This window comes from Sander vitreus, chromosome 20, assembly GCF_031162955.1.
Source record: "Sander vitreus isolate 19-12246 chromosome 20, sanVit1, whole genome shotgun sequence".
NCBI classification, from domain to species: Eukaryota; Metazoa; Chordata; class Actinopteri; order Perciformes; family Percidae; genus Sander; species Sander vitreus.
The window spans coordinates 16320910-16342381 of NC_135874.1; the positions used below are offsets into that span (position 1 = coordinate 16320910).

Below are 21472 nucleotides of genomic sequence, written 5' to 3' on the forward strand. Positions count from 1 at the left end.
AGACAACTTCTCACTATTAAAGATATGTGTTCACATACTTTAAATATTGTTTTGCTTTTGTGACCGCTTAGTTTGAAGAACATATACTGTACATTTATTCCAACATATCAGAAAATTTAACAATACACATATGACATTGCACTCTCTCACTCATTGGATTATAATGAGTAGATAGGTTCACTCAGCAAAAAGAGCTACTTCTACCCTGTGTATTTGCCTCTTACCATCTTTTCACTGCCCAGGGGCCATCAGACCCCCTGGATCTCGGTCATGGTGCAACAATAAATCTAGATAAACATGAACCCTAAATCAACCATACTAAACTAAACCCAGATAACATAAATGCACACCCAAAACATTAACAGAACATTATTAAAATGCACTTTAATGAGGCAGCAGTGGTCTAAAGGTTAAAGAAGTGAGCTTGTGACTGGGAGGTCGTAAGTTCAATCCCCAGACCGACAGGATAAACTCTGGGTGGGGAAAGTGAAAAAGCAGTGCTTGTCTCTCCCTCATGACCTCCAACTGCTCCAGTGGAGCTGCTCAGTGGCCAGCACATCAGACTGTGGTTGTACTGGGCAGCTTCCAGATATGAATGTTTAATTGTGTGAGTGTGACAGGTCGTCGTTGCAAATGAGAATATGTTCTCAATTGACTTACCTGGATAAATAAAGGTTAAATGGGAAAAAAAAGGAGAGAAACTGTTCAGAATGTTTTTTTTTTTTCATGAGCCTTTGCATCGCTTTAGCACAGAACAGTTCAAATGACCCCGCGTCTTCCATACAGAAACTTAACATCCTTGGTTATCTCTGCTTAATATGATCTGTACACTGCATACTTAAGCTGATTATAACAAACAACTGATGTGATTTAGTAATGAATATGTTTTTTAACAAAACGTGAAAGAATAAGTAGTGACCACTAAAAAGTTTAATCACAACTAAAACTGGGTTTACAGTGTACATTTACACAAAGGCTGCATTTTATCTACGGTAATGGGAGTTGCTAGCATACAAGTGCCAATTCATCAAGCCCAGAATTATAGGAATAGAAAGTGCTTCATTTCCTCTTAACATACACATGTAGGTGTCAGGGGTGGGATGGTGCAGAAAATGAGTTGTTAGGGTCCAGCAGAAATGCCTTTTGGCAGTTGTGTGCTTATTTTGTAGGAAGCGTTGAGTAAGCGATTCCATAACAGGATGAAGGCAGGAGCCATTATGGGGTCTACGAGGAGCTGGGCTGTCCACAGAAACTTTTTTATTACTGCTGGCTGTCATCTTATGAACCAGTGTGTCACCCTAGTCATTAAATTAACCACCACCCAATGACAGGCTGCCATGGTAACAGCAAACAAAGGTTGCCCAAATTAAAACAGCAGAGTTAGGCATTACTGCGATGTTTGAATTTTGTGTGAAAATGTCATTGAGATGAGAGAGATGTCATTAAATTGGATGGAAAACATTTTCTCTGAATAGTGACATTGCTTCATTGTAGCCTCCAGACAAAAGAGGAGGGGTTTCCTTTAAGTCATTAGAAAATTAAAATGTCTCCCTCTCTGTCATGTTTCATTATTTCTACAGGAGACAGTCCTGAAAACTTTGGAAGAACAACACTGGCTAATGTTAGCGCAAAGTAAGTCTGAATGACATTACATCTCATGAAATAGCACAGAACCATGAAAAACTGGACTTCTATATTCGTTCAAACTACAACAGAGTTTTTGTGCCTCATAGGGACAGCTTTCTGTGGCTCCACAGCATCTTGGCTCTGGTCTACTTCATCATCACGTTGCTGTGTATGGCTCACCACTTGATACGGCTGGAGTACGGAGAAGATGAGAAGGTCTGTCACCATCAAATCATACGGTTTAAACATCAAGGCCTGGCCATTTTGACACTGCAAAAAATATCCTATAAAATCTCATCTTAATAAGTCACTTTCTCTTTTTCAGCGTTTTAGCATGCTAATTAGGGCTAAACACAAAGTATAGCTGGTGGGAATGTCATTATAGTTGGCTTCTAACTAGATTATGATTGTTGTGTTGGATGAAAAGTTAATAGATCACCAAAGTGATTACATTTCATCCTGAGGGGAACATAAATGTGTGTTCCAGATTTCATGGAAATCCATCCAGTAGTTGTAAAGACCTTTCACTCTGGACCACAAATGTCAACCTGCTGATGGCGCTAGGGGAAAAGTCAGAGGATCACCAAAGTCATTAGGATACATCCTCTGGGGACAATGGATGTGTGCACCACATTGGTTCATGTAGTTGTTGAGATATTTCTTTCTGAATCAAAGTGGTGTACCGAGAGGCCGGCATTGCCATCCATAGATTGTTCACTTCAGCATGATAAGATGGTGATTTTTTGTTGTTGCAGTTTATTAAAGCTACTTCTCATGGTGGTTACATTATGTGTTGCAGGTAGCCAGGACACTGATGATTACCTCCATACCAAGAGAGATCTCTGACCCAGGACTCATCACCAAACACTTCCAGTACACGTTTTCTTCTCTTTTTCATTGTTAAGTCATGATGTTTGATTAATGTCAAAAGGAAGCCCTGACCATTGTACATGCACAATCTCATTGTCTTTATTACGATTACCTCTTTTTGCTCCATTCACTAGTGAGGCCTACCCCAGCTGTACTGTCACTGATATCCGTTTCTGCTTTGATGTCCACAATCTGATGAGGCTGGATTTAGAGAGGTACAGTAGCTGCTACAGATTGGAGCAACACAGTTTGGAATCAGTGTGAGGCTCTTGTCTGAGGATGCTGTGTTTTGCAGACGCAAGGCAATGAAAGGCAGGCTGTACTTTGCCACAATGGCCCAAAAGGAGGGGAAGATCATGATCAAGACCCATCCGTGTGCTCAGATATTCTGCTGCGACATCTGTGGCTTTGAAAAGGTACTTTTTTATCAGCATAATTGGGATTAGTAGGTGCTGCACAAAAAGTATGTTGCCACTGGATGGCACTGCAATCCAGAAGTAGGTGCATGCAGCAACAAGATATATCCTGCCACTGTAAATATGGGGATCTCTGAGAGTGAAAGATGCAGTTAGTAATTTGTGCTCTAACTTTTTTCTGCAGGTGGATGCAGAACAGTACTATAGCGAGTTAGAAGAAAAGCGGACAGACGAGTTTAATGCTGAGAAGAACCGCATCTCCATGAAGAGGCTCGGCATCGCCTTTGTGACTTTTCGTGATGAGAGGATGACTGCTGTGTGAGTAAACAACAGCATGACATTGTGGTTTATGTCTGTCAGGTCCTCTCATCACATAAACCCTGTCACAGCAGGGAGCAGCCATAAAATTTATGAAGTGGCATAAAAGCAGGCATTACTGAGTACTGATGCAGAACACTTGTTTTGTTTTCCAGCATTGTGAAGGACTACGGTTGTGTACGCTGTCGTCGCAGCCCTCAGCAGTCCAGCATCACCACTGTGGTGCAGTCGCATAAATGGGGGGTCAGCTACGCACCTGCTCCCAGTGACATCATCTGGTCAGTAATGACATTACTGGAACTTAAACCTTATTTCCCCTTGATTAGCCTCAAAGTCAACATTTTCCACACTAACAACATCATACTACTTTTCTAGCACTTAAAACAAGGGAGATATCCATCTATCTAGTATACTTAACCTGTGGATGGTTGCAATATAGCTATAGAGTATATAGCTATATATAGCAATGTATATAGCAATATATATATAGAGCTATAACCATTCCCAGCATGCATTGGTACACTGACAGACAATCATTCACACTCACATTTACAACTACAGTACAAGCAATCTATTAACCTAACCTGCTGCATGTCTTTAGACTGTGGGAGGAAACCGAAACAACCCGACGTGGACACATATTTTGAGTGTATTATCCACTTTTACATGTCTTATGCATCATTCAGACACATTTCCCTGTAATTAACACTGACATATTTGGTATCCTAGAAAGCTCTGGATCTTGGCTAGACCTTAAACCAAAGTTGTGTAGGCTGTAATTTTGTTTGTCAATGCAACATTAGCTTGTAATGATGGACCTCAAAGAGTCTATTTATTTAGACAAGAAGGTACATTATGCAAATTATGTATGTCATCTTTTTCAGAATAAATGCATTCGCATTTCTACAATATTTTCATTGAGCTTCCCCTTCTTTAAGAACATCAAAATAGCGAACAGCAACATTTAAGATGCATCAATGTGTTACAGCAGATTTCAACATCATTTAAAAAGCTCCTTCTCTATCCATGATTGGATTAGCTATAATGCATGTTTCTTATCTTTAGAGCAAATGCAGCAGTCCCAGTGAGATTATGTAACGAGTGAGTAATGCATATGTATGGGATATTAACCAAAGAGATTGTAGCGCTCACTGTTCATGCTTCATGCCTGATTGGCTGCAGTGTGTTTGTGTGTTGATGTGTTTTCTGCACTAACTAGATGACTGGAGCAGGTACTTTTGTTCCTTCATTAAAACTGAGTGTTGAAGTGTGCTGTTCTCCAGTCCAGTGCAGTGGAAACATGCTCACCAACTCCCATACAAGAGGCAACTGAGCTTGGCTATTTCAGGCTTATGTCAATACATACAGTACAGGAGTGTCAGGGAAGAGTAGTGTGTTAAATAGTCTGTCATGCTGGATGATTGTGAATTGAGGCTCATTATTTCTCCTGTCACCAGGGAAAACCTGTCAGTGTGCGGATCTCGCTGGTGGCTGCAATGCGTCCTCCTCAACATCCTCCTCTTCCTGTTGCTCTTCTTCCTCACCACTCCTGCCATCATCGTCAACACGATGGACAAGTTCAACGTCACAAGGCCTGTGGACAGTCTGCGGGTCAGAGTTTAATATCGAGTTGAACTGTGTGACCTTAATGCTACATTTGAATCCTCTTCAGTTTCATTAATTCATAATTTTGCTGTCCAATCCAGAGCCCTGTCATTACCCAGTTCTTCCCAACCCTCCTGCTGTGGGCGTTTTCGGTGCTGCTGCCCTTTATCGTCTATTACTCAGCCTTCTTTGAGTCCCACTGGACCAGGTACTCACCAGCCATCGACCACCACTCTCCTCTCTCCTCTGAAATGGAAATGCCTTTTCTTTGTTTCTTTAAATGGACCCTTAATGTGAGGCTGTCTGTCTTCCTCTCAACTCTCAGCATTTCTTTTTTTCTCATCTCAATTATTTTTTTCTCTTTCACCCTGTTGCTCTTTTTACTCTCTCCCTCCCTCTCTCTGTCACTGTCCCTGCACTGTTATTCTGGGTAGGTTGTCATAGAGATCTCCATGTGAGGATAATGATATGCACAATAGTCACCATGCACAGGGGAATGGCACATGGTGACGAGCAGGAGGAGGAGCAGAACAACTGTGCATAAGGAGACAACCTCATGCAGCACCTACGAGCACCCTTTCTGTACATAAGCACCCCCGCAAACCCAACTGTCCTTTAAATGTAGAGTCAGCTGACTTTACATTACATTGTTTCACATTATGAATTAATTACGTTGAAGGGTACAGCGTATATATGTCTTATAACTAAATATGTGGTGCATAATAATGTTCTTACGATCTAATGCTATTCATTTAATGTCTCAGATCTGGTGAGAACCAAGTAACGATGCACAAGTGTTTTTTCCTGCTGGTCTTCATGGTCATCATCCTGCCCTCACTTGGTCTGTCCAGGTACACTTACAACATATCTACAGACACAAAACAAACATACACATTTTGCTTATATTTTTACGCAATTCTTTTGATTTTACTTTTTAATTGTTTGGCTTTTATTTGATTCTTTCTGTAGTCTGGACCTGTTCTTCACATGGCTCTTTGATGTCAACTTCCTGGAGGAGAAAGAGGTCAAATTCCAGTAAGATTCTTGTTCTTGTTGAAATAAAATGTACCTAGAGTATTATGACTCCTAAAAAGACAATTTGTTGGCAGCCACACACTCAGGCTTCACTGTTTTCTGGGTGCAGGTGTGTGTTTCTTCCTGACAACGGTGCATTCTTTGTAAACTATGTGATTACATCCAGTCTGATTGGCACATCTATGGAGCTACTTCGTATCCCAGCACTGACGGTGTATGCCGTCCGCCTCTGCTTTGCCAAGTCCCAGGCTGAGCGCATTCATGTCAAACGGGTCAGCTGAGCCTTTCATGCTTATCTCAGTGTTTTCATGTCAGGTACATTAGATTGTGCTATGTTTTAAGATGCAACACTCTTACTGTGTTTGTGTTTTCATCTGCAGAGCCAGGCCTATGAGTTCCAGTTTGGCCTGGAGTATGCCTGGACCATGTGTATCTTTGCAGTCAGCATGACCTACAGCATCACATGTCCCATCATTACACCCTTTGGTGAGCAACATATAGGTTACCCTCCTTTATCCTCATCTACCTCTTCCTTCTTTCCACCTTCTATCTTTCTTTGCAATCCCATCACCTTCCCTCTTAGCTTTGTGTGTGTCGTCTCCCCTCACACTCTAACCTCACTCTCCTCCACTGCCTGCCAGTCCGATGCAGACTGTGTGAATTTGCTGCTGTAGTCCCAGACACCCAGACACAGTGAGTTGCGAGCCAGACGCCCACTCTGCTCCTGCCTCAGCCCAGAGCTCACCAAGCTTCTATTTACTTCTGCAGTCAAATCCTCAGTCCGTTTAGGGCCTTTCATACTTACTACCCTGCTGTTCTGTGTATTTTACCTGTGCTGTTTTCTGCAAATTGACATTTTTGTAAAGGCAGAGCTGAGGCAGATAATCTCATTGGTTGAGTTAAACCTTATTGGGTGGAACCACAAAGAAGCAACACAGGATAACTGCCAAACCTGAACAGCAAAATATTCATTTGAAAACTAAACGGAAAATGCTTGTTTTTAAGCCATTATTTTTTATTTTTTATTTTTTTATATAAATCAGGTCACACTGTAGCCATGTCACAATAAATGATTTCACATTGCAATAAACTTTGCATTGAGCCTCATATATTCACTGTTTGAGGCCCTAAAGCCTTATGTGTGGGGTTTGGTGGAGGTTGGGAGGTTGGATAGAACTAAATATCACTATGATGTTAAAGGACCATACCCGGTTTTTTAACTTTTCGCATTTAATCAACAACACTGCTGTCCATTTTCCACAGAATGCTGTAGTGTTTTAGATATTTAAATGTGTTTTCCCTGCCCCTCTAGGTCTGCTCTATGTGATCCTGAAGCACATGGTTGACCGATACAACATCTACTATGCATACATTCCCACCAAACTCAGCCAGCGGATCCACAGAGCAGCCATCAGCCAGGTCATCCTGGCTCCCATCCTCTGCATGTTCTGGCTGCTCTTCTTCTCTATGCTCAGATTAGGTACTTTATCACTTTCCACTTTCTATCATGTTACAGTTTATGTAACTGTCGTTGTATTTAGAGTGTAACCATGTCATTTCTTGCAATCTCCCCTTACTGTCATAGGTCCGGTGCATCCCATCACCCTCTTCACCTTAGTGTCCCTGATCTCCTGTATTGCCTTTTCCCTCTTCCGCTTGTGCCTTAGGAAGCAACCAGACAAGTCAACGAGCTACCAGGTCAGCTCATAACTCACACGACTATGTTCAGCTGAAGACACACAAATATTGAATGAATGGTATGCATTTTCTTTGTTTCAGATGTCTGATCAGCCAGCAGAGGGGACGTTCACTGATGGAGACAGGAGTACTGTAACATCTACCACTGCCTCCAGTGTACAGTATTACTTTTTTCTCTTATTAGCCTGAAAGTATACCATTAACATATCTTACAGCAGTGGTTTCCAACCTGGGGTCCGGGCACCCCTCAGGGGGGCGGCAAAGATCACAGGGGGTGCGCAAGTCTTTATCTGGTTTGAGGTTGAGGTAAAAAAAAAAATATTTGCACATGTTAAACAAATTATGATAATACACTAGAATATATAATGTATACAAAAGTCTGTGTGTATATATATATATATATATATATATATATATATATATTTGTTCTCGCTTAAAATTGTAGGCTACTTAGTAGGCCAAACCTCCTGGACCTCTTGCTGTCATCAGGTCAGCTGCTAGCTGCTATCATCCTCGTTTTTCCTGCCGCCACGGCATCACTATTTTAATAATGAAACATGGCGGAGAAACATAAAAGTGCTGATAACTACTCTGTATCAAAAAAGAAAGTAAGGATCTATCTCGAGAGTTACCTCAACTTCGGTTTCGGGGGTGGGGGCTCAGCTTTTCTTAGACATGAGTAGGGGGGGTGCCAAGGAAAAAATTTGGGAACCAGGATCATATTATTTTTGACCTAAACACATGATCCTTCAAAGCATATAGGTTATATTCTCTCCAAAAACTGGATTTATAATGTTTGCCATTTAATTTAATTTAAAACATTTAATTTGTTCAGGATTTGAAAACTCAGTTATTCATTTGTTCAGATGTTAACTTGGTGCAAGTATTTACATCTTAAGTGTAGGGACCCAAATTTAAAACATACTTTCATCTCATATACTCCCCGTGAATTGAATGATTTACTGTGTGACACCATCATTAACTCTATCTGATCTTCCTCCCCCCAGCTGTTTGTGGCGTCCGTGCTGCTGGAGCCAGAGCTGGCTTTGACTCCCATGCCCTCCCCTGCCCACCACAGCTACGGCGCCATGGCCAGGTCCCAGAGTACAAGCCACAGCCCAGAGGAGGAAGAGGAGTGTGAGGAAGGCCACGCCCAGACCCATGAGACTGAGCTCCAAGACCCCCCAGACCCCTACTGCTCCAGCCCGCTCATGGACAGCCATGTGGGCTTCCAGTAACACCAAATCCCCCACGCTGATTCCATGTGTCCTTCACCTGGGGAACACAGATTGCTAAATGCCACAATGCCCCAACCTAGCTGCCTCAGACCCTGAGACCAGACTTGGCTTGTTAGTAAGGATGAACAACCCTTAGAGGAAAGAATACAGGAGCACGATCCATGTAAACATCACTATAAATATATAGACAGCAGTTTGCCAAAACATCTCTTGAACCTGTCTCATGGACAAAAAACATCAATCTCTACAGAAGATACATCCCTAAATGTACAAATTATTTTAGTTAGTTTAGTAAACTATTGGATGCTCCGTGAAAGGGATTCCAGCTTCTTCTACGGCTTCATTTGCAAGTGAAAAAAAGGTTAAAAGTAATGAAAGGGACTGGGGTGGAATTTCCCTTTGGGCTGCTATCAGAGATAGTCCATCCTGTGCCACTTGAACATGAGTGGAGGTGAAAGTTCCCATCAGTGTGGGTGGTGTGAGCAGGCTTGCCCCAGCAGACTGACAGAGTGGTCTGGACACGGGTGATATCTGGTTCCTCAGCGACAGAGCTCAGGGAGGCTGAGGGTGAGGGCAGCTAGTTGTGAAGCCATCTGCAGTGAGAGAGCAGACAGACGGAGCAAGGCCAAATGTAACTCAGACATGTACTGTAATATATGTACACTCTCTACAAGAAGGCACAAGCAGCTTGACCGTACCTGAAGCTTATTGTAACTATTATCAATTTAAGGTTGCTATTTTTGCTACAGAATTTCTGGTGTCATTGATATTGTGCTTTGGGTTTGGGACTTTGGCTACTGGAGATTGGTTAAGGATTTGCAGAGCTGTCCCATCTTAATAAAAGTATTCAGTCATTATGCTGTTTTGACTGTATATGTGATCCTACTCGATTTTTATTTATTTATTTTATAGGTATATTTCAACATTTGGCATTTTGGCAACAGTTTGCTTTCTTGCTGAGAGTTAAATGAGAAGATCGATACCACTCGATCTTCTCATTTAACTCTCAACAAAAGGCAAATACGTTTATTTCCCAAATTGTAGAACATTTTGAAAATACGTATGCCATAGAGTCTACTTTCTCTCATTGCAAGAAAACAATATTGAAATCTCTTGAGGAATTTATTTATTTTTAATATCAATTATGTGACATACTGTGTTACTACTAAGGCCATTATATTTATTAACAACAACAACAACAAGTTATGATAATGGCTCAAATCGTTTCTTGGTTTTTTTTTAGTGTCGGTCACAGTTCTGTGATGAAAATAAAATGATAAAAATGTTTATTTATGTCCCAAATACAAACAGTAATATTCAGGCACTACCAGACTGTACCATGATTTCAGTTGCATTAACCTATTCTGTGTGACACTCCACCGCATGTTGACTATGTTGTATAAATTAGGTATGCATTTCCATCCTTATCCATAAGATCAGGTTTCACACATGCTATTCTCATTGTTTTAACGTCAGTCTGTATGTTTGCAAGTTTTGTATTTTGGGGTTATTTTTATTTCCTTGTGGAGGGATGGAAGTTTTTTCTTCTCATGAAACTGAATGGTTAATTGATTGCAGTTTGTTATTTATGTCTCTTGCTGTGCCTTGAACAAACACTCCCTTTCGTGTGACAATCCAGCATGACCTAAAATATGCTGCATGGACTGAAAATTATAAAGCGGAGAAACGTCGAAGAGATGAAAACAGAACAACAACAAACTGGCAAACAAACAATTGGTAGTTAGTCAACAGACAAGCAGTAGGCTCATTCCACTAAAATATTGACAAAACAATCTTCACACAAGGTCCACTTACCACCATTTTCTGGAGCTTTCGACCATATAACATGGCCTTCATCTGCAGATTAGTTTGTTCAGATGTCATGGAATTGTAGCTGTTCAAACTTTCCACTCTTCTCTGCATGTTTAGGACTTTTCTTCGTGCTTTAAAGTTCATTCTTGACTATGTTGAGAAAACAACTCAATCAAAGTCCACTTACTTGCCTTTTCTAGAGCTTTTAAGAGTAAACTAAATGATTGTCTACAGATCAAACAACTGAACAAAGTTCATCTGCAGATGAAGACCATATGATGGGATCAAAAGTCCCAAACAAGCAAGTATGTTTTTTTTTTTTAAGGTCAAGAACTGTCAAGGTCAACACTAAGCTAACTTACTGTGTGTCACTACGTCACAGCAGTCCCATCGCTTTTTTAAAGATGTTTTGTATTGTGTCTTTGTTGGTGCCTTGTTGTTGATATCAATTAATATATTTTTGGTTCTAAACTGTTGTATTCTTTGATCATACAGATTATCCAAGAAGTATGACCAAGCTCTCTGTAGAGCCAGTGTCCAGTGTCATTCCCTTGTATATGATTTCTCTTTTAGGTTGGTTAGGTCTCTTTATTTGTTGATTAGTTCATAGATCTTCTCTCAGAACAGCTGTAAAGCGTATTGTTGTTCAGGCCTGTTGTTTTAGTCCATTTTGTGTTCTGTATGAGAGGGTTTATTATAGTCTAATCATTGAAAATCTTAGGCCTGTGATACAATTTTTCTTCACCTGTACTTTCAGAAAATGTATTATTATTTGTATTGCATAAAATGATATATATTAGCTCCATTTTACAAGGAATCTAACTGTAGTTTTTAATGCTGTATAAAACAGATGTAAGCCGACAGCAGAGAGAGAATGAAGTGGTCAGTGCAGAGAATCATGAAGTAAAATGTATTTGGAAAAAAAAAACATCAAAGCGCATCTCAAAATTTCTGTCTCTGAACTATCAACATGTCCTGTGGGTTTCTCTCGCAGAAGGTTGTTACACAGCTCATTAAACATACTTTCCTTTGAAAAATATAATAAAATGTATTAGGGTATTCTTAGCTCTAATGACCATGCAAGGAGGGATTGTCCGTTTTCATGCTTAACTAGTTTTATTGTATCCTGTCAAGTCTGTTCATATACTGTCGGGTTGGCCATCCAAGGTCTATTTGGAGGTAAATTAGCTTTCCACATGTCCACCGGTTTTTGCTTTTGTTTATAAAATGTGTGTATCATAAGTACTTTATTTCATACAGTATGTGAGCCTGCTGTAAATATGGGTTGTTATATCTCCAAGAAGGTTGAGGTTTTAGGACAGACTGCGTTTGAGATTTATCTCTGTCAGACTAACGAGTTTTCATCTGTCAAAAGTGAAGTGCTGTGATCTGAAATTAAAATTAATTCAGCTCAACCCACTCATCTTGTGTCATGAACTCCTTATTGCTCTCCTCTAATGTGGTCTGTGATGAAGTGTTTTTGAGAGGCAGTGAGTCACACTTCATGTGGTTAGTAGTAGTGCAAGAGTGAATGTGCACAGTATGCCTTCAGGAAATGTTTATAAGTATGTTGCATACAATACTGGTGACTAATGTTAGACCATTGAAAGGAATAGTTTAAATTTGGGAAAATATGTTGAGGCTTTCTTGCCAAAAGTTAGATGATTGATTGATTGGTACCACCATCATATCTGTAGCCTATGTTAAATATGAAGCTACCACATGCAACCAGTTAGCTTAGATTAGCATAAAGACTGGAAGCTAGCCTGTCTGTCCAAAGGTAATGAAATTTACCTATCAGCATCTCTAAAGCTCACTAATTAACCCATATCTGGCTTGTTTATTTAGTATAAAAACCAGAAACCTTTTAACTCTGCAATAAAGAAAATAAGCATGTTTCCCAAAATGTCTAACTATTCCTTTAAAGTCTGACAAAGTGCACTACTAACGACAGTAATTCCCTTGATCAAACTGTCGCTCCAAAGATAATCACAGACCAGATTTAACCGAGCTGGGGAGAAGCGGCTAATAAATGCAGGTGCATGTTAGCTTAGTGTTTGAAGCGGTGTGTCTGCATACAAACTAGCCTCGGGACAAGCCTGTACATACTGCAGGTCTCATTGGTCCCTGAAGCCACATCTGAGGGTGGATTAATTGTATGAGCATCTGCTTTCATCAAACCACAGTGGAAAGTGGTAGCACCAAAGTGGCAATGGTAGTTGTTGTTCCAGCAGAGTGGTGCACTAGTTTCAGAGAAACATCTCACACTGACTGGATGGATGTCATTTTTCTGCAGTAAAAAGGTTTGTAAGAAAACATCATAACATGCCTGCCATTATATACAGTGCTTCTTCATTGCTAAGAGTTACGAAGGAAGAAAGAAAAGTCCCTGACATTTCCCTTGTCACCCGTGGCAACTGAGCATGCTTCTCAGTGAAATGTGAATTCCTCTGGGTGCTTGGCCCGTGGCCTTTCTCCTGCCCAGATGCTTAGAATAGTAAATGTGTCTGCCTCCTGCAGCAAACATATTTTCACTTCCATATGGGTTTGTTTCAGCATGCAAATGTTGCTTAATAAGTTGGTGTTGTTTAGTATTTACATAATATATGAGCTGAAAGTAGACACATTTTGTTAAGAATTTTGAACTTTGTATCTCCCCTAGAATATATCATACTCTTTCAACAAAAGTACATAAGAAAGTTAATCCTTGACCTTGGAAATAGCAGTTGACAAAACAATATTACAACATCCATTTAGTAGCCATGCAAGAACTCTGGATCCCATCTCACAATCTCCCTCAGCAGATGGATTTTGCACAGATTTATATTTCAAATGTCCATTTTTTTCAAACAAGACTTTCTGTCCATGTTGGCTTAAAAGTTGAGATAGAAAGTTCATCCTTGACCTTGGAAACAAGGGTCCATATACACCGTTATCCCCAATTAGTTGACTTTACTAGAAATTTGCGTGGAAACCCATTGCCTTAAACCAGATCAAGTTTACATTAGTAGTCATTACGAAAAAATCATTAGTAAACTAAAATTATTTTTTCTGGAGTCATGTTCTAAAATAAGCATGTTAAGTTAAAGCTTTAGTGCGTAACTTTTTTATATTAATCAACGTCCGTTGCATTCAAGCCAAATGAGTTGATACAAAGCTAATTAAGACTATCAGCTCCAGAAAACTCTCAGTATTTCTCAGGCTGTATTTCTCAGGCTGTGCTATGTTCAGAAACTGGAGTCGTCCGGCGACTTTCGTGCGCAGAAAATCAAGTGAATATAATTACCTCTTCTGAAGAGTCCATCAGGTTTTTTTAATCCTCCTTGGTTACATTACTTAGATTTTTTTCTCATGGGGGACACAGAAACTACGCACTATAGCTTTAAACATGCAAAGAAACATAACAAATAGAAAAACATCAGGCTACTTGTCACTATTAAATAGTTAATTTAATAATATAAATATTGTTTTTCCTTTATAACAACCTAACTTTATGAACAATGTATTCAATACATTTGATCCAAAAAACAGAAAGGATAAGAACACAGGACACGGTAACTTTCCAATGTACTATGTTGCGTGGTAAGTTTCACTTCGGAGACAGAGTTGCTTAATTCCGATCTACGTATGTGCCACTGAACGTTTCTCACTGCGAGACCCGGGTCTCGGTCACGGTGCAACAATAAATGAACATGAACACTAAATCAACCATGCAAAACTAAAACCCAGATACCATCAATGCACACCAAAACATCAACAGAAAATTATTAAAACACACTTTCACTAGGACAGAAACCCATCAGAACATGATGGGTGAACATGAAAGAATAAGTAATGACCACTAAAAAGTTTAATTACAACTTAATCTGGGTTTACAGTGGTAGCTGTTCACACAATCTTTCTCAACTTTCAATCTGAACCTCGTCATAAGATTGATTTGTCAACTTGGTAGAAAATGTTTCACAGGGTGATTACCTCATTAAATCAAAATGTCTCAGGTAGGCTATTAATTTCCTTCCTTGTTATATCCAATCAAATGGTGTCAAGAACAGCTACCTAACGCAGCACACTAGGTGATGCAGTAGCTACATACGGCCATGGCTGCTGCCACAGGAAATCAATTATCAGTGGATTTCATTAATTGAACTGATCCTCTTAACTTCTATTAAAGGATAAGACATATTTTGACAATTGTCAGCAAATCGAATGAAAAGACCAAACCCCATAAATGAATTTACCTAACAAGTATTTTCTGTGTAGCTAAAGCCTACTATAGCTTATTCTTCTGTGCCATAGAGCTCTATTGTTGCCTGAAAAACTATTCGACACACATCAGTGAGCCACATTGTTGCACTGGCTGACATGTTCCTTCATTACCATGACATAGGCATAGTTTATTTTGCGTCAACCCTACGTAATTGCCGTAAATACTTGTACACCGCCGTAAATACTGTTATACAATGTGTAGAAAAAGCAGCATGTTAGCGGAGCAGCATTTTCAGTCCTCCATCTGTGTCTACGCAAGATATTTTTAGGCACATTATTGACTGTAGGTCACCCGCGTCTTGACAGCACACAGAACCCAATACACAATACATAGTTACACATTGACTTGAAGCATAGAAATGTAGGCCTACTTCGGGTCACGTTTGAGCGCGTATAGCACATGTAAAACAAATGCCATTACGCAGTCTTTGTTGGCGGCTGATTACATTAAACAAGAACTGTATGTTCCCTCAGACTTGCAAGAGACGGACGACTGAAAAACGCAGTTGAAACGCCTCCTGTGTAGACAAGCTGTTTCACTTCAAATGTGTATTAATCCACAGCTCAAAATAATCCTCACATTTACTCTGGTTTGAGTAATGTTTGCCATACACTACAGTGCCCAGCTGCTTTGGGAAATTACAGTGCCTTTAGTTTTTTTTTAAAGATTTTTTTGGGGGCTTTTCCACCTTCAATTTTTGACAGGACAGCTAGGTGTGAAAGACATGCAGGAAATTGTCACAGGTCAGATTCAAACCCTGGACCTCCGCGTCGAGGCATAAACCTCGAAGTATATGTGCGCCTGCTCTACCACTGAGCCAACACGGCCACAATTACAGTGCCTGAAACTATATAATTGTGCCTGGTTTTTAAAGATTTACATCTTCAGTGGGAACCAAGGGGTTTGAGTCACAGACAAGATAGGGAAGTCAGAAAGTACTAATTAACTAAGAAGTATTAATTCTGTCTTGGTTGGATGTATCGACAATCAGAAAATATATGAATAACCACAGCCTTATCCTTTAACTGGTTGTACTTTAAGTTGGAAGTGACAGACAGGTTTGCTTGCAGGTTTGTGTTGCAGACTCCAGCAGCTATCAGAGCAAACCTTATTAGCCTGAGCCTGTACGCGTAGTCAATGTCCAATCCTCATTCGCCTCCATAGTACAATTTAGGATGAGTGAGTGATTGAGCAATGCCTTGCTTTCCTCCTTCATCCCAAAACGAATGCACGCACATACACACATGCACGCACACACACACACACACACACACACACACACACACACACACACAAACACACATAGACTCTGGACGATTACTTAACAGTTGCCATGACAACGTTCAATACCCCTTCATTCCAAAACACATTGCAGACTTTCTTAAAATAATGTGTTGTCTTTTCTCACAGGCTCCTCTCCAGACGACGACAGACTTCAGAGCAAATCCTCGTACACTACAAGGTAAGACTGTAGAACTATAGGTACTGATTAATGAATTGCCACAAGGGAAATAAACACTTAATGTATTTTAGTAAGCAGCTTATTCAATTTTGTTTCAATCTAACCATTGGTTGGTGACCTAAGTGGAGGTCAGGTCAGTATCCATGAAGCCCAGTGACTAGACAACTCTGGCTTACTGTTGTTCTGTAGGCTGAAGCGAGACATGGAGCATGGAGCCAACATAAATACAACAGACTCTCAGTGGGACAGTGAGAGTGAAGATACTGTTGGGAGTACAGAGACAGATTAAGGCCATGTCAGCCTCTGTCCCAACACCAGAACAGACAGCCAGCTCATGGATATGACTTTTACAATGATACAAGCAAATTGTATATATGCGAGAAATGCGTATTCAGATAACTTATTACAACGACCCTCCCTTCTCCACTTCTCTCATTATGGCTTCCCCTACAGGACACACATACACAAACTGATATTTAAGCGAGAACATGTCCAAACATCTATAAAGATTTTGTTTTTTGTTTTTGGAGGAAAATAAAAACAGAATTTCAAATGTGTTCAATGTGAAATTCTGTAAACAATCTTGATGTGACATTAAGTAAGTGGGCTGATGTGCCTGAAGTCGCCCTCGTCTCTGTAGCCAAGGGCGATGAGCCATTCTGCGCTTGGATCTTATGTAACGCAAGGGAATGGGCTGTCAGTGGGAAGGAAATCAGGCATCATGTCATTGATTTCAAACGCTGACCATTGTGTTGTTACCATTATCAGTCTGTGACAAACAAACCTTAGAGTGAGAGGAAAACACACTGACCTCGTCAAGCAGTTAAATATCCACAGATCACTTTATTTAGTATCAAGTAAGTACACAACATGTTTTTTTGAAAGGATGGAATCCAGTTTACAAAGAGTGTGCATTAATTTTAATCATACTGTGCGTTTTTGGTTGAAGGATAACTAGGTGAAGTCATCGCTGTTCAATAGCAGCTGATAATGATGAGGTAGACAGTGACACACCCAATATGTACAGAGCTGGATGTTAACGGGATAACATGCCAGTTATCAGTCATGCCTGCTAAAAAGACCTAAGGTCAGGTAATTGAAAACAGAGACGTGGAGAACAACCTCCATAGGGCTGAGTACTGATACTAAGAAAATAATCACTATAAATACACCACATACACAGTGAGTTAATAAAGATTACACCACTGGGCTGTAATACAGACTGAACAGGGGGGATAGAATAGTTCAATAGAAAACAGCTTTTATAATTTTCTGTAAGGATTGCACATTTAGAAGTTAATATCTATCTCTATTACTTTTTATTAAATAAACCTGATTAAAAGCAGAACATTTGGTTTCATTAACTGGAAATCCACATAAGGTAATATATCTGGAGGACATACTGTATGTCACATTTGGAAAAGAAATCAAATCAATGCTCCGTAACAACACATACATTTCAGAATATAAAAATAAACTTTATAAATGTAAACTCAGACTAAAGCGATAATAACCACATATCAGCAGCTTGGATTTACAGTTGTATGGTGTTATTATCTAATACTTGGCGCACTGTTGCTAAGTTACTTGGCATAATGACCATGAATGTCAATAACAGCTGAGGATGATACATACAGTGTTATGGCAGCAATAATAATAACACACACATATAGGACAACGTCAGCACACAGTATCTTTGTATTATTTGTTCTGTGTAAATAAATTGAAAGGGAAAAAAATCATCATCAATTAAGGTTGTCTTTTCTCATAATCCAAAATAAATATTGCCTCCCATGTAGAAGCTCTGTGTTGAAGAAACACTGGCTACTCTGCTGATCGTCACATCTAAAGCTGAGGTAATAGTACGTTTGTAGCCACAACAACACAATTAATATGCATTACTGAGATAAGCGATTACAAGAGAGAGAGAAAAATACTTTACACTTACAATGACTGGAAACTGATAGCCAAGGAACAAATATGCCCTTTACTCTAATGTAAATAGTCAACATAACAGTCTATTAGTTAGAGTTTAACAGTCAGCTGAAGCCTATTGAAATAATCACAATCTCTACTGAGGAGGGCATCACACACCATGTTGAGTAAGGTGCACATGGACACCTTAACAGTCATAGATCTCTGAAGAGAGCTATCAGAGAGTAGTAACAATTCTTGTCAGTATCTATTGAATATCATTTTTAATTAATAGGTCTGACAACAAAGTCACACGCTAAAATAGGTGTAATGATGTGTAATATCAATAGAAAACACAGTAATGATTAGAACTAAGGTGATAGGATTTTCTTCTGTAAAATCACATTGCTTTGTCCCAAAACCTTTAACATGTTTTGTAAAGTATCACTGTGTTCCAGTTAGATAGAGAGCTGCCGTGCTGGCCACAGTAACCATCACAGTTTGAGTAGAGTGTGATGCCTAAATATAATATTTAGTGTTTTACAACTGTGCAACTCTTTTAAGATATATCACAAAGACCAATACAGTCACCGTTATTTGAGTAGATACTGTATATCAAAGCCATTATATACAAAGAGACTCAACAGTTATCCTGTTGCTTTTTCTCAGCGTGAGGCGCTCAGATTACAGGTCCAGGCTTAGAACCAAAGCAGGCTGGCTCAGATCCTCACATCTATACAGCAGCATCGTCTGGTAGCTAAAGCAAAGAAAATAAACTCTGCGATTGGTCGATCCAATAGTAAAGTGTAACCACACCATGCATTCGCTACGCTATGTGACCTCACTCACAGAGCAAATGTACGGCAGCCAAAGCCACAATGCTGCAAGTTATACAACCTTATTCCATGCCAACCATGTTGAGTGATTTGACAGAAACTGCTCAGCAACTCCCAGTCCAACTCAGTCGGCCTTGTCCTCCCCGTTCTCGGCCCATCCTCGGCTCATGGCTGCTACCACGATGCTGTACATGTTGAGCCAGGCTTGACGCAGCGGCGCCGTGTAGGCCTGGCCCAGACTGCACTGCAGCATGTAGAGAAGGGACTCACCAACCATCTGAAAAGCACACACACAAAAACATATTTTTTTTCACAGATCATTCACTTGTGAACTTGCTTTTTGAGAGTTGTACTATGAACTGTTGATCCTACAGCAAATGACTGCGTGTTGACTCCCACTGCCTGATGCTTCCTCCCAAGGTTGAGCAGAAAGTCCTCCAAGGTGTGAAGGTCGTCCAGGTGGCTGACTGCTGCATCGATCACAAGCATCACCTGGGATCACGTGCACAGATACATGCAAATACACAGAGTGTTCACAACTGTGCACAAGAACGAACTGTATACTCGTAGTGGTGACTGCGGTGAAAGGAGCTCACCTTGGTGACATGTTCCAGGAACTCAGGGCTGGAGAGGCAGTCTTGTGAGGAGCCACAGTTTGTAGTGTAGTGGAAAAGAGTGAGGAGTGCTGGGTCCAGCTCAAACAGCCTACCACAGACAAATACCACACTATTCTATAGGTGTATACACACAGCTTGGCTTGCCAAACATCCACACAGACACAAAATCAATCTATAAATAATACATCTACAAATCTTTCCTGCTAGTCTCTGATTTACAGGCAGCTGTCTCAAAGTAAATTCTGGATTATTGCAGTCTGTCGCCAAGCAACAAGTCAAGCTTCCGGTCCCTGCATAGTGAAAGTGTTCAGCGAAGGATCTAGCTTGATTCTCTCTCTACACCGGTGTTACTTATTCACAAATACATATTCCTAACACCACACCTATTAAGTAATAACACAAAAAAAACAGCAGAATACTATTATTTTTGGTTAAAGTATTGATGAAAGGATAACTGCACAGAATAACAATGTTTTTTTCTCTTACAAGTCACTTTACTGTCTAATTCCATTTGAATCATGCAGGTTGTGTAAAATATTACCTGGAAAACATGATGACACCATGAGGAACTTTGTTTTTGCCCAGGCTCTCCCAGCTGCCTCGTATCAGCTCCTTCTCTTTCCCTGACAACTTCTCCATCCTTCCTCAGGCTGTAAACACGAGGCAAGTTATTCTAGAGGGGAAACACACAACTCCTCTACAGGACAAGAAGGCTCAGTTTGAGCAAAGCCATAATATTCAAGTTAATCCACAGACGAAACGTCTGCCAACCCACCTGAAAAAACACAGTGGAGGATCAAGTGAGTGTAACACAGTTCATTTGTTAGTAATGTTTCAGATATAAAGAGGAGGGGGGGTACGGTTGCAGGAGTTATGATTCATAGGCTAGAGATACACAAATATACTGTACCTTCTTGAGGTCAGTCTTCTCTCTGAACTTCTTCTGGTGCCGAGCTGAAGGGTCTGTCTGTGTGCATGAGTGTGTGTCTGTGTGTGTGTGTGTGTGTGTGTGTGTGTGTGTGTGTGTGTGTGTATGTGTGTGTGTGTGTGTGTGTGTGTGTGTGTGTGTGTGTGTATATATATATATATATATATATATGTGTGTGTGTGTGTGTGTGTGTGTGTGCAGGCAGTAGCCTTGCCTGACACTCTGGTGCACTGGCTCTCTCTTTCCCCAGCCCCACGGTGCAGTCAGCGAGACAAGTTCTGCCACGCTCTTATCAGTCACACTGGCTGCTATCTCTCTCCCCTTCCCGTTAGCCTCTTGATATGCTCTCTCTCCAGCACTGGGGATATTATTCATGCCACTGAAGAGGAAAAAGAGGGATCTCTTGCTTCTGCTCCAGAGAGGCTGCAGTGAGCCACAGCTCCTCCTGCAGGTGGACCAAGGACTAAAACATACAGAACATACAGACTATACTGTACATGCACTGCACACAACTCTGCACGCACAACATACACTGCACTTAACACAATACTTGGCCTTTGCACTCTTACTTTAAAATCAAGAGAACTCAAATAAACAAGACATTAAGATGAAAATTGGAATAAGTGTAATTGCTGATGTTTTAAGGCAGGTGCATGTAAAGGCTCAGTAAAAACAGGTTTGAATCCAAAAGCACAAGTCCAAGACCAGGCCGGTAACATGAAAGGTTCAAGTTTACTCCAGGTTTAAAACCTAATATACCTAATATAAAAAATTATATATATAATATTAAAAAAAGCCAGGCAGGCAGGGGAGATGAGGCAAACGTATCC

The 21472-nt window shown here is 40.3% G+C and overlaps 2 protein-coding genes across 2 annotated transcripts in view; one reads left to right on the top strand and one right to left on the bottom strand.

Moving 5' to 3' along the window:
- tmem63c (transmembrane protein 63C) overlaps positions 1-12037 on the top strand; it is a 30838-nt gene extending 18801 nt beyond the window's left edge. The window contains exons 7-23 of the mRNA XM_078278188.1: positions 1581-1632; positions 1734-1842; positions 2426-2499; positions 2631-2711; positions 2792-2912; positions 3097-3230; positions 3386-3508; positions 4688-4841; positions 4937-5043; positions 5600-5686; positions 5805-5870; positions 5980-6142; positions 6251-6356; positions 7183-7350; positions 7456-7568; positions 7650-7724; positions 8576-12037. Of these exons, the coding sequence (XP_078134314.1) occupies positions 1581-1632; positions 1734-1842; positions 2426-2499; positions 2631-2711; positions 2792-2912; positions 3097-3230; positions 3386-3508; positions 4688-4841; positions 4937-5043; positions 5600-5686; positions 5805-5870; positions 5980-6142; positions 6251-6356; positions 7183-7350; positions 7456-7568; positions 7650-7724; positions 8576-8806 (1964 nt within the window). The 3' untranslated portion in view covers positions 8807-12037. The remainder of the gene's footprint in view (positions 1-1580; positions 1633-1733; positions 1843-2425; positions 2500-2630; positions 2712-2791; positions 2913-3096; positions 3231-3385; positions 3509-4687; positions 4842-4936; positions 5044-5599; positions 5687-5804; positions 5871-5979; positions 6143-6250; positions 6357-7182; positions 7351-7455; positions 7569-7649; positions 7725-8575) is intronic.
- A 7184-nt stretch (positions 12038-19221) lies between these two features.
- ngb (neuroglobin) lies at positions 19222-20353 on the bottom strand. The gene is made up of 4 exons (XM_078277980.1): positions 20256-20353; positions 19694-19802; positions 19470-19589; positions 19222-19374 (listed from the first exon to the last, which is right to left on the bottom strand). The coding sequence occupies exons 1-4, from the start codon at positions 20351-20353 to the stop codon at positions 19222-19224; spliced, it is 480 nt and encodes a 159-aa protein (XP_078134106.1).
- Positions 20354-21472: the final 1119 nt, after the last annotated feature.

Coding starts and splice junctions, on each gene's coding strand:
- ngb (XM_078277980.1), bottom strand. CDS start 20,353: ATGGAGAAGTTGTCAGGGAAAGAGAAGGAGCTGATACGAGGCAGCTGG. Junction 19,590..19,693: donor TCCTGGAACATGTCACCAAG/GTGAGCTCCTTT, acceptor ACGTGATCCCAG/GTGATGCTTGTGATCGATGC. Junction 19,375..19,469: donor TCAACACGCAGTCATTTGCT/GTAGGATCAACA, acceptor TGTGCTTTTCAG/ATGGTTGGTGAGTCCCTTCT.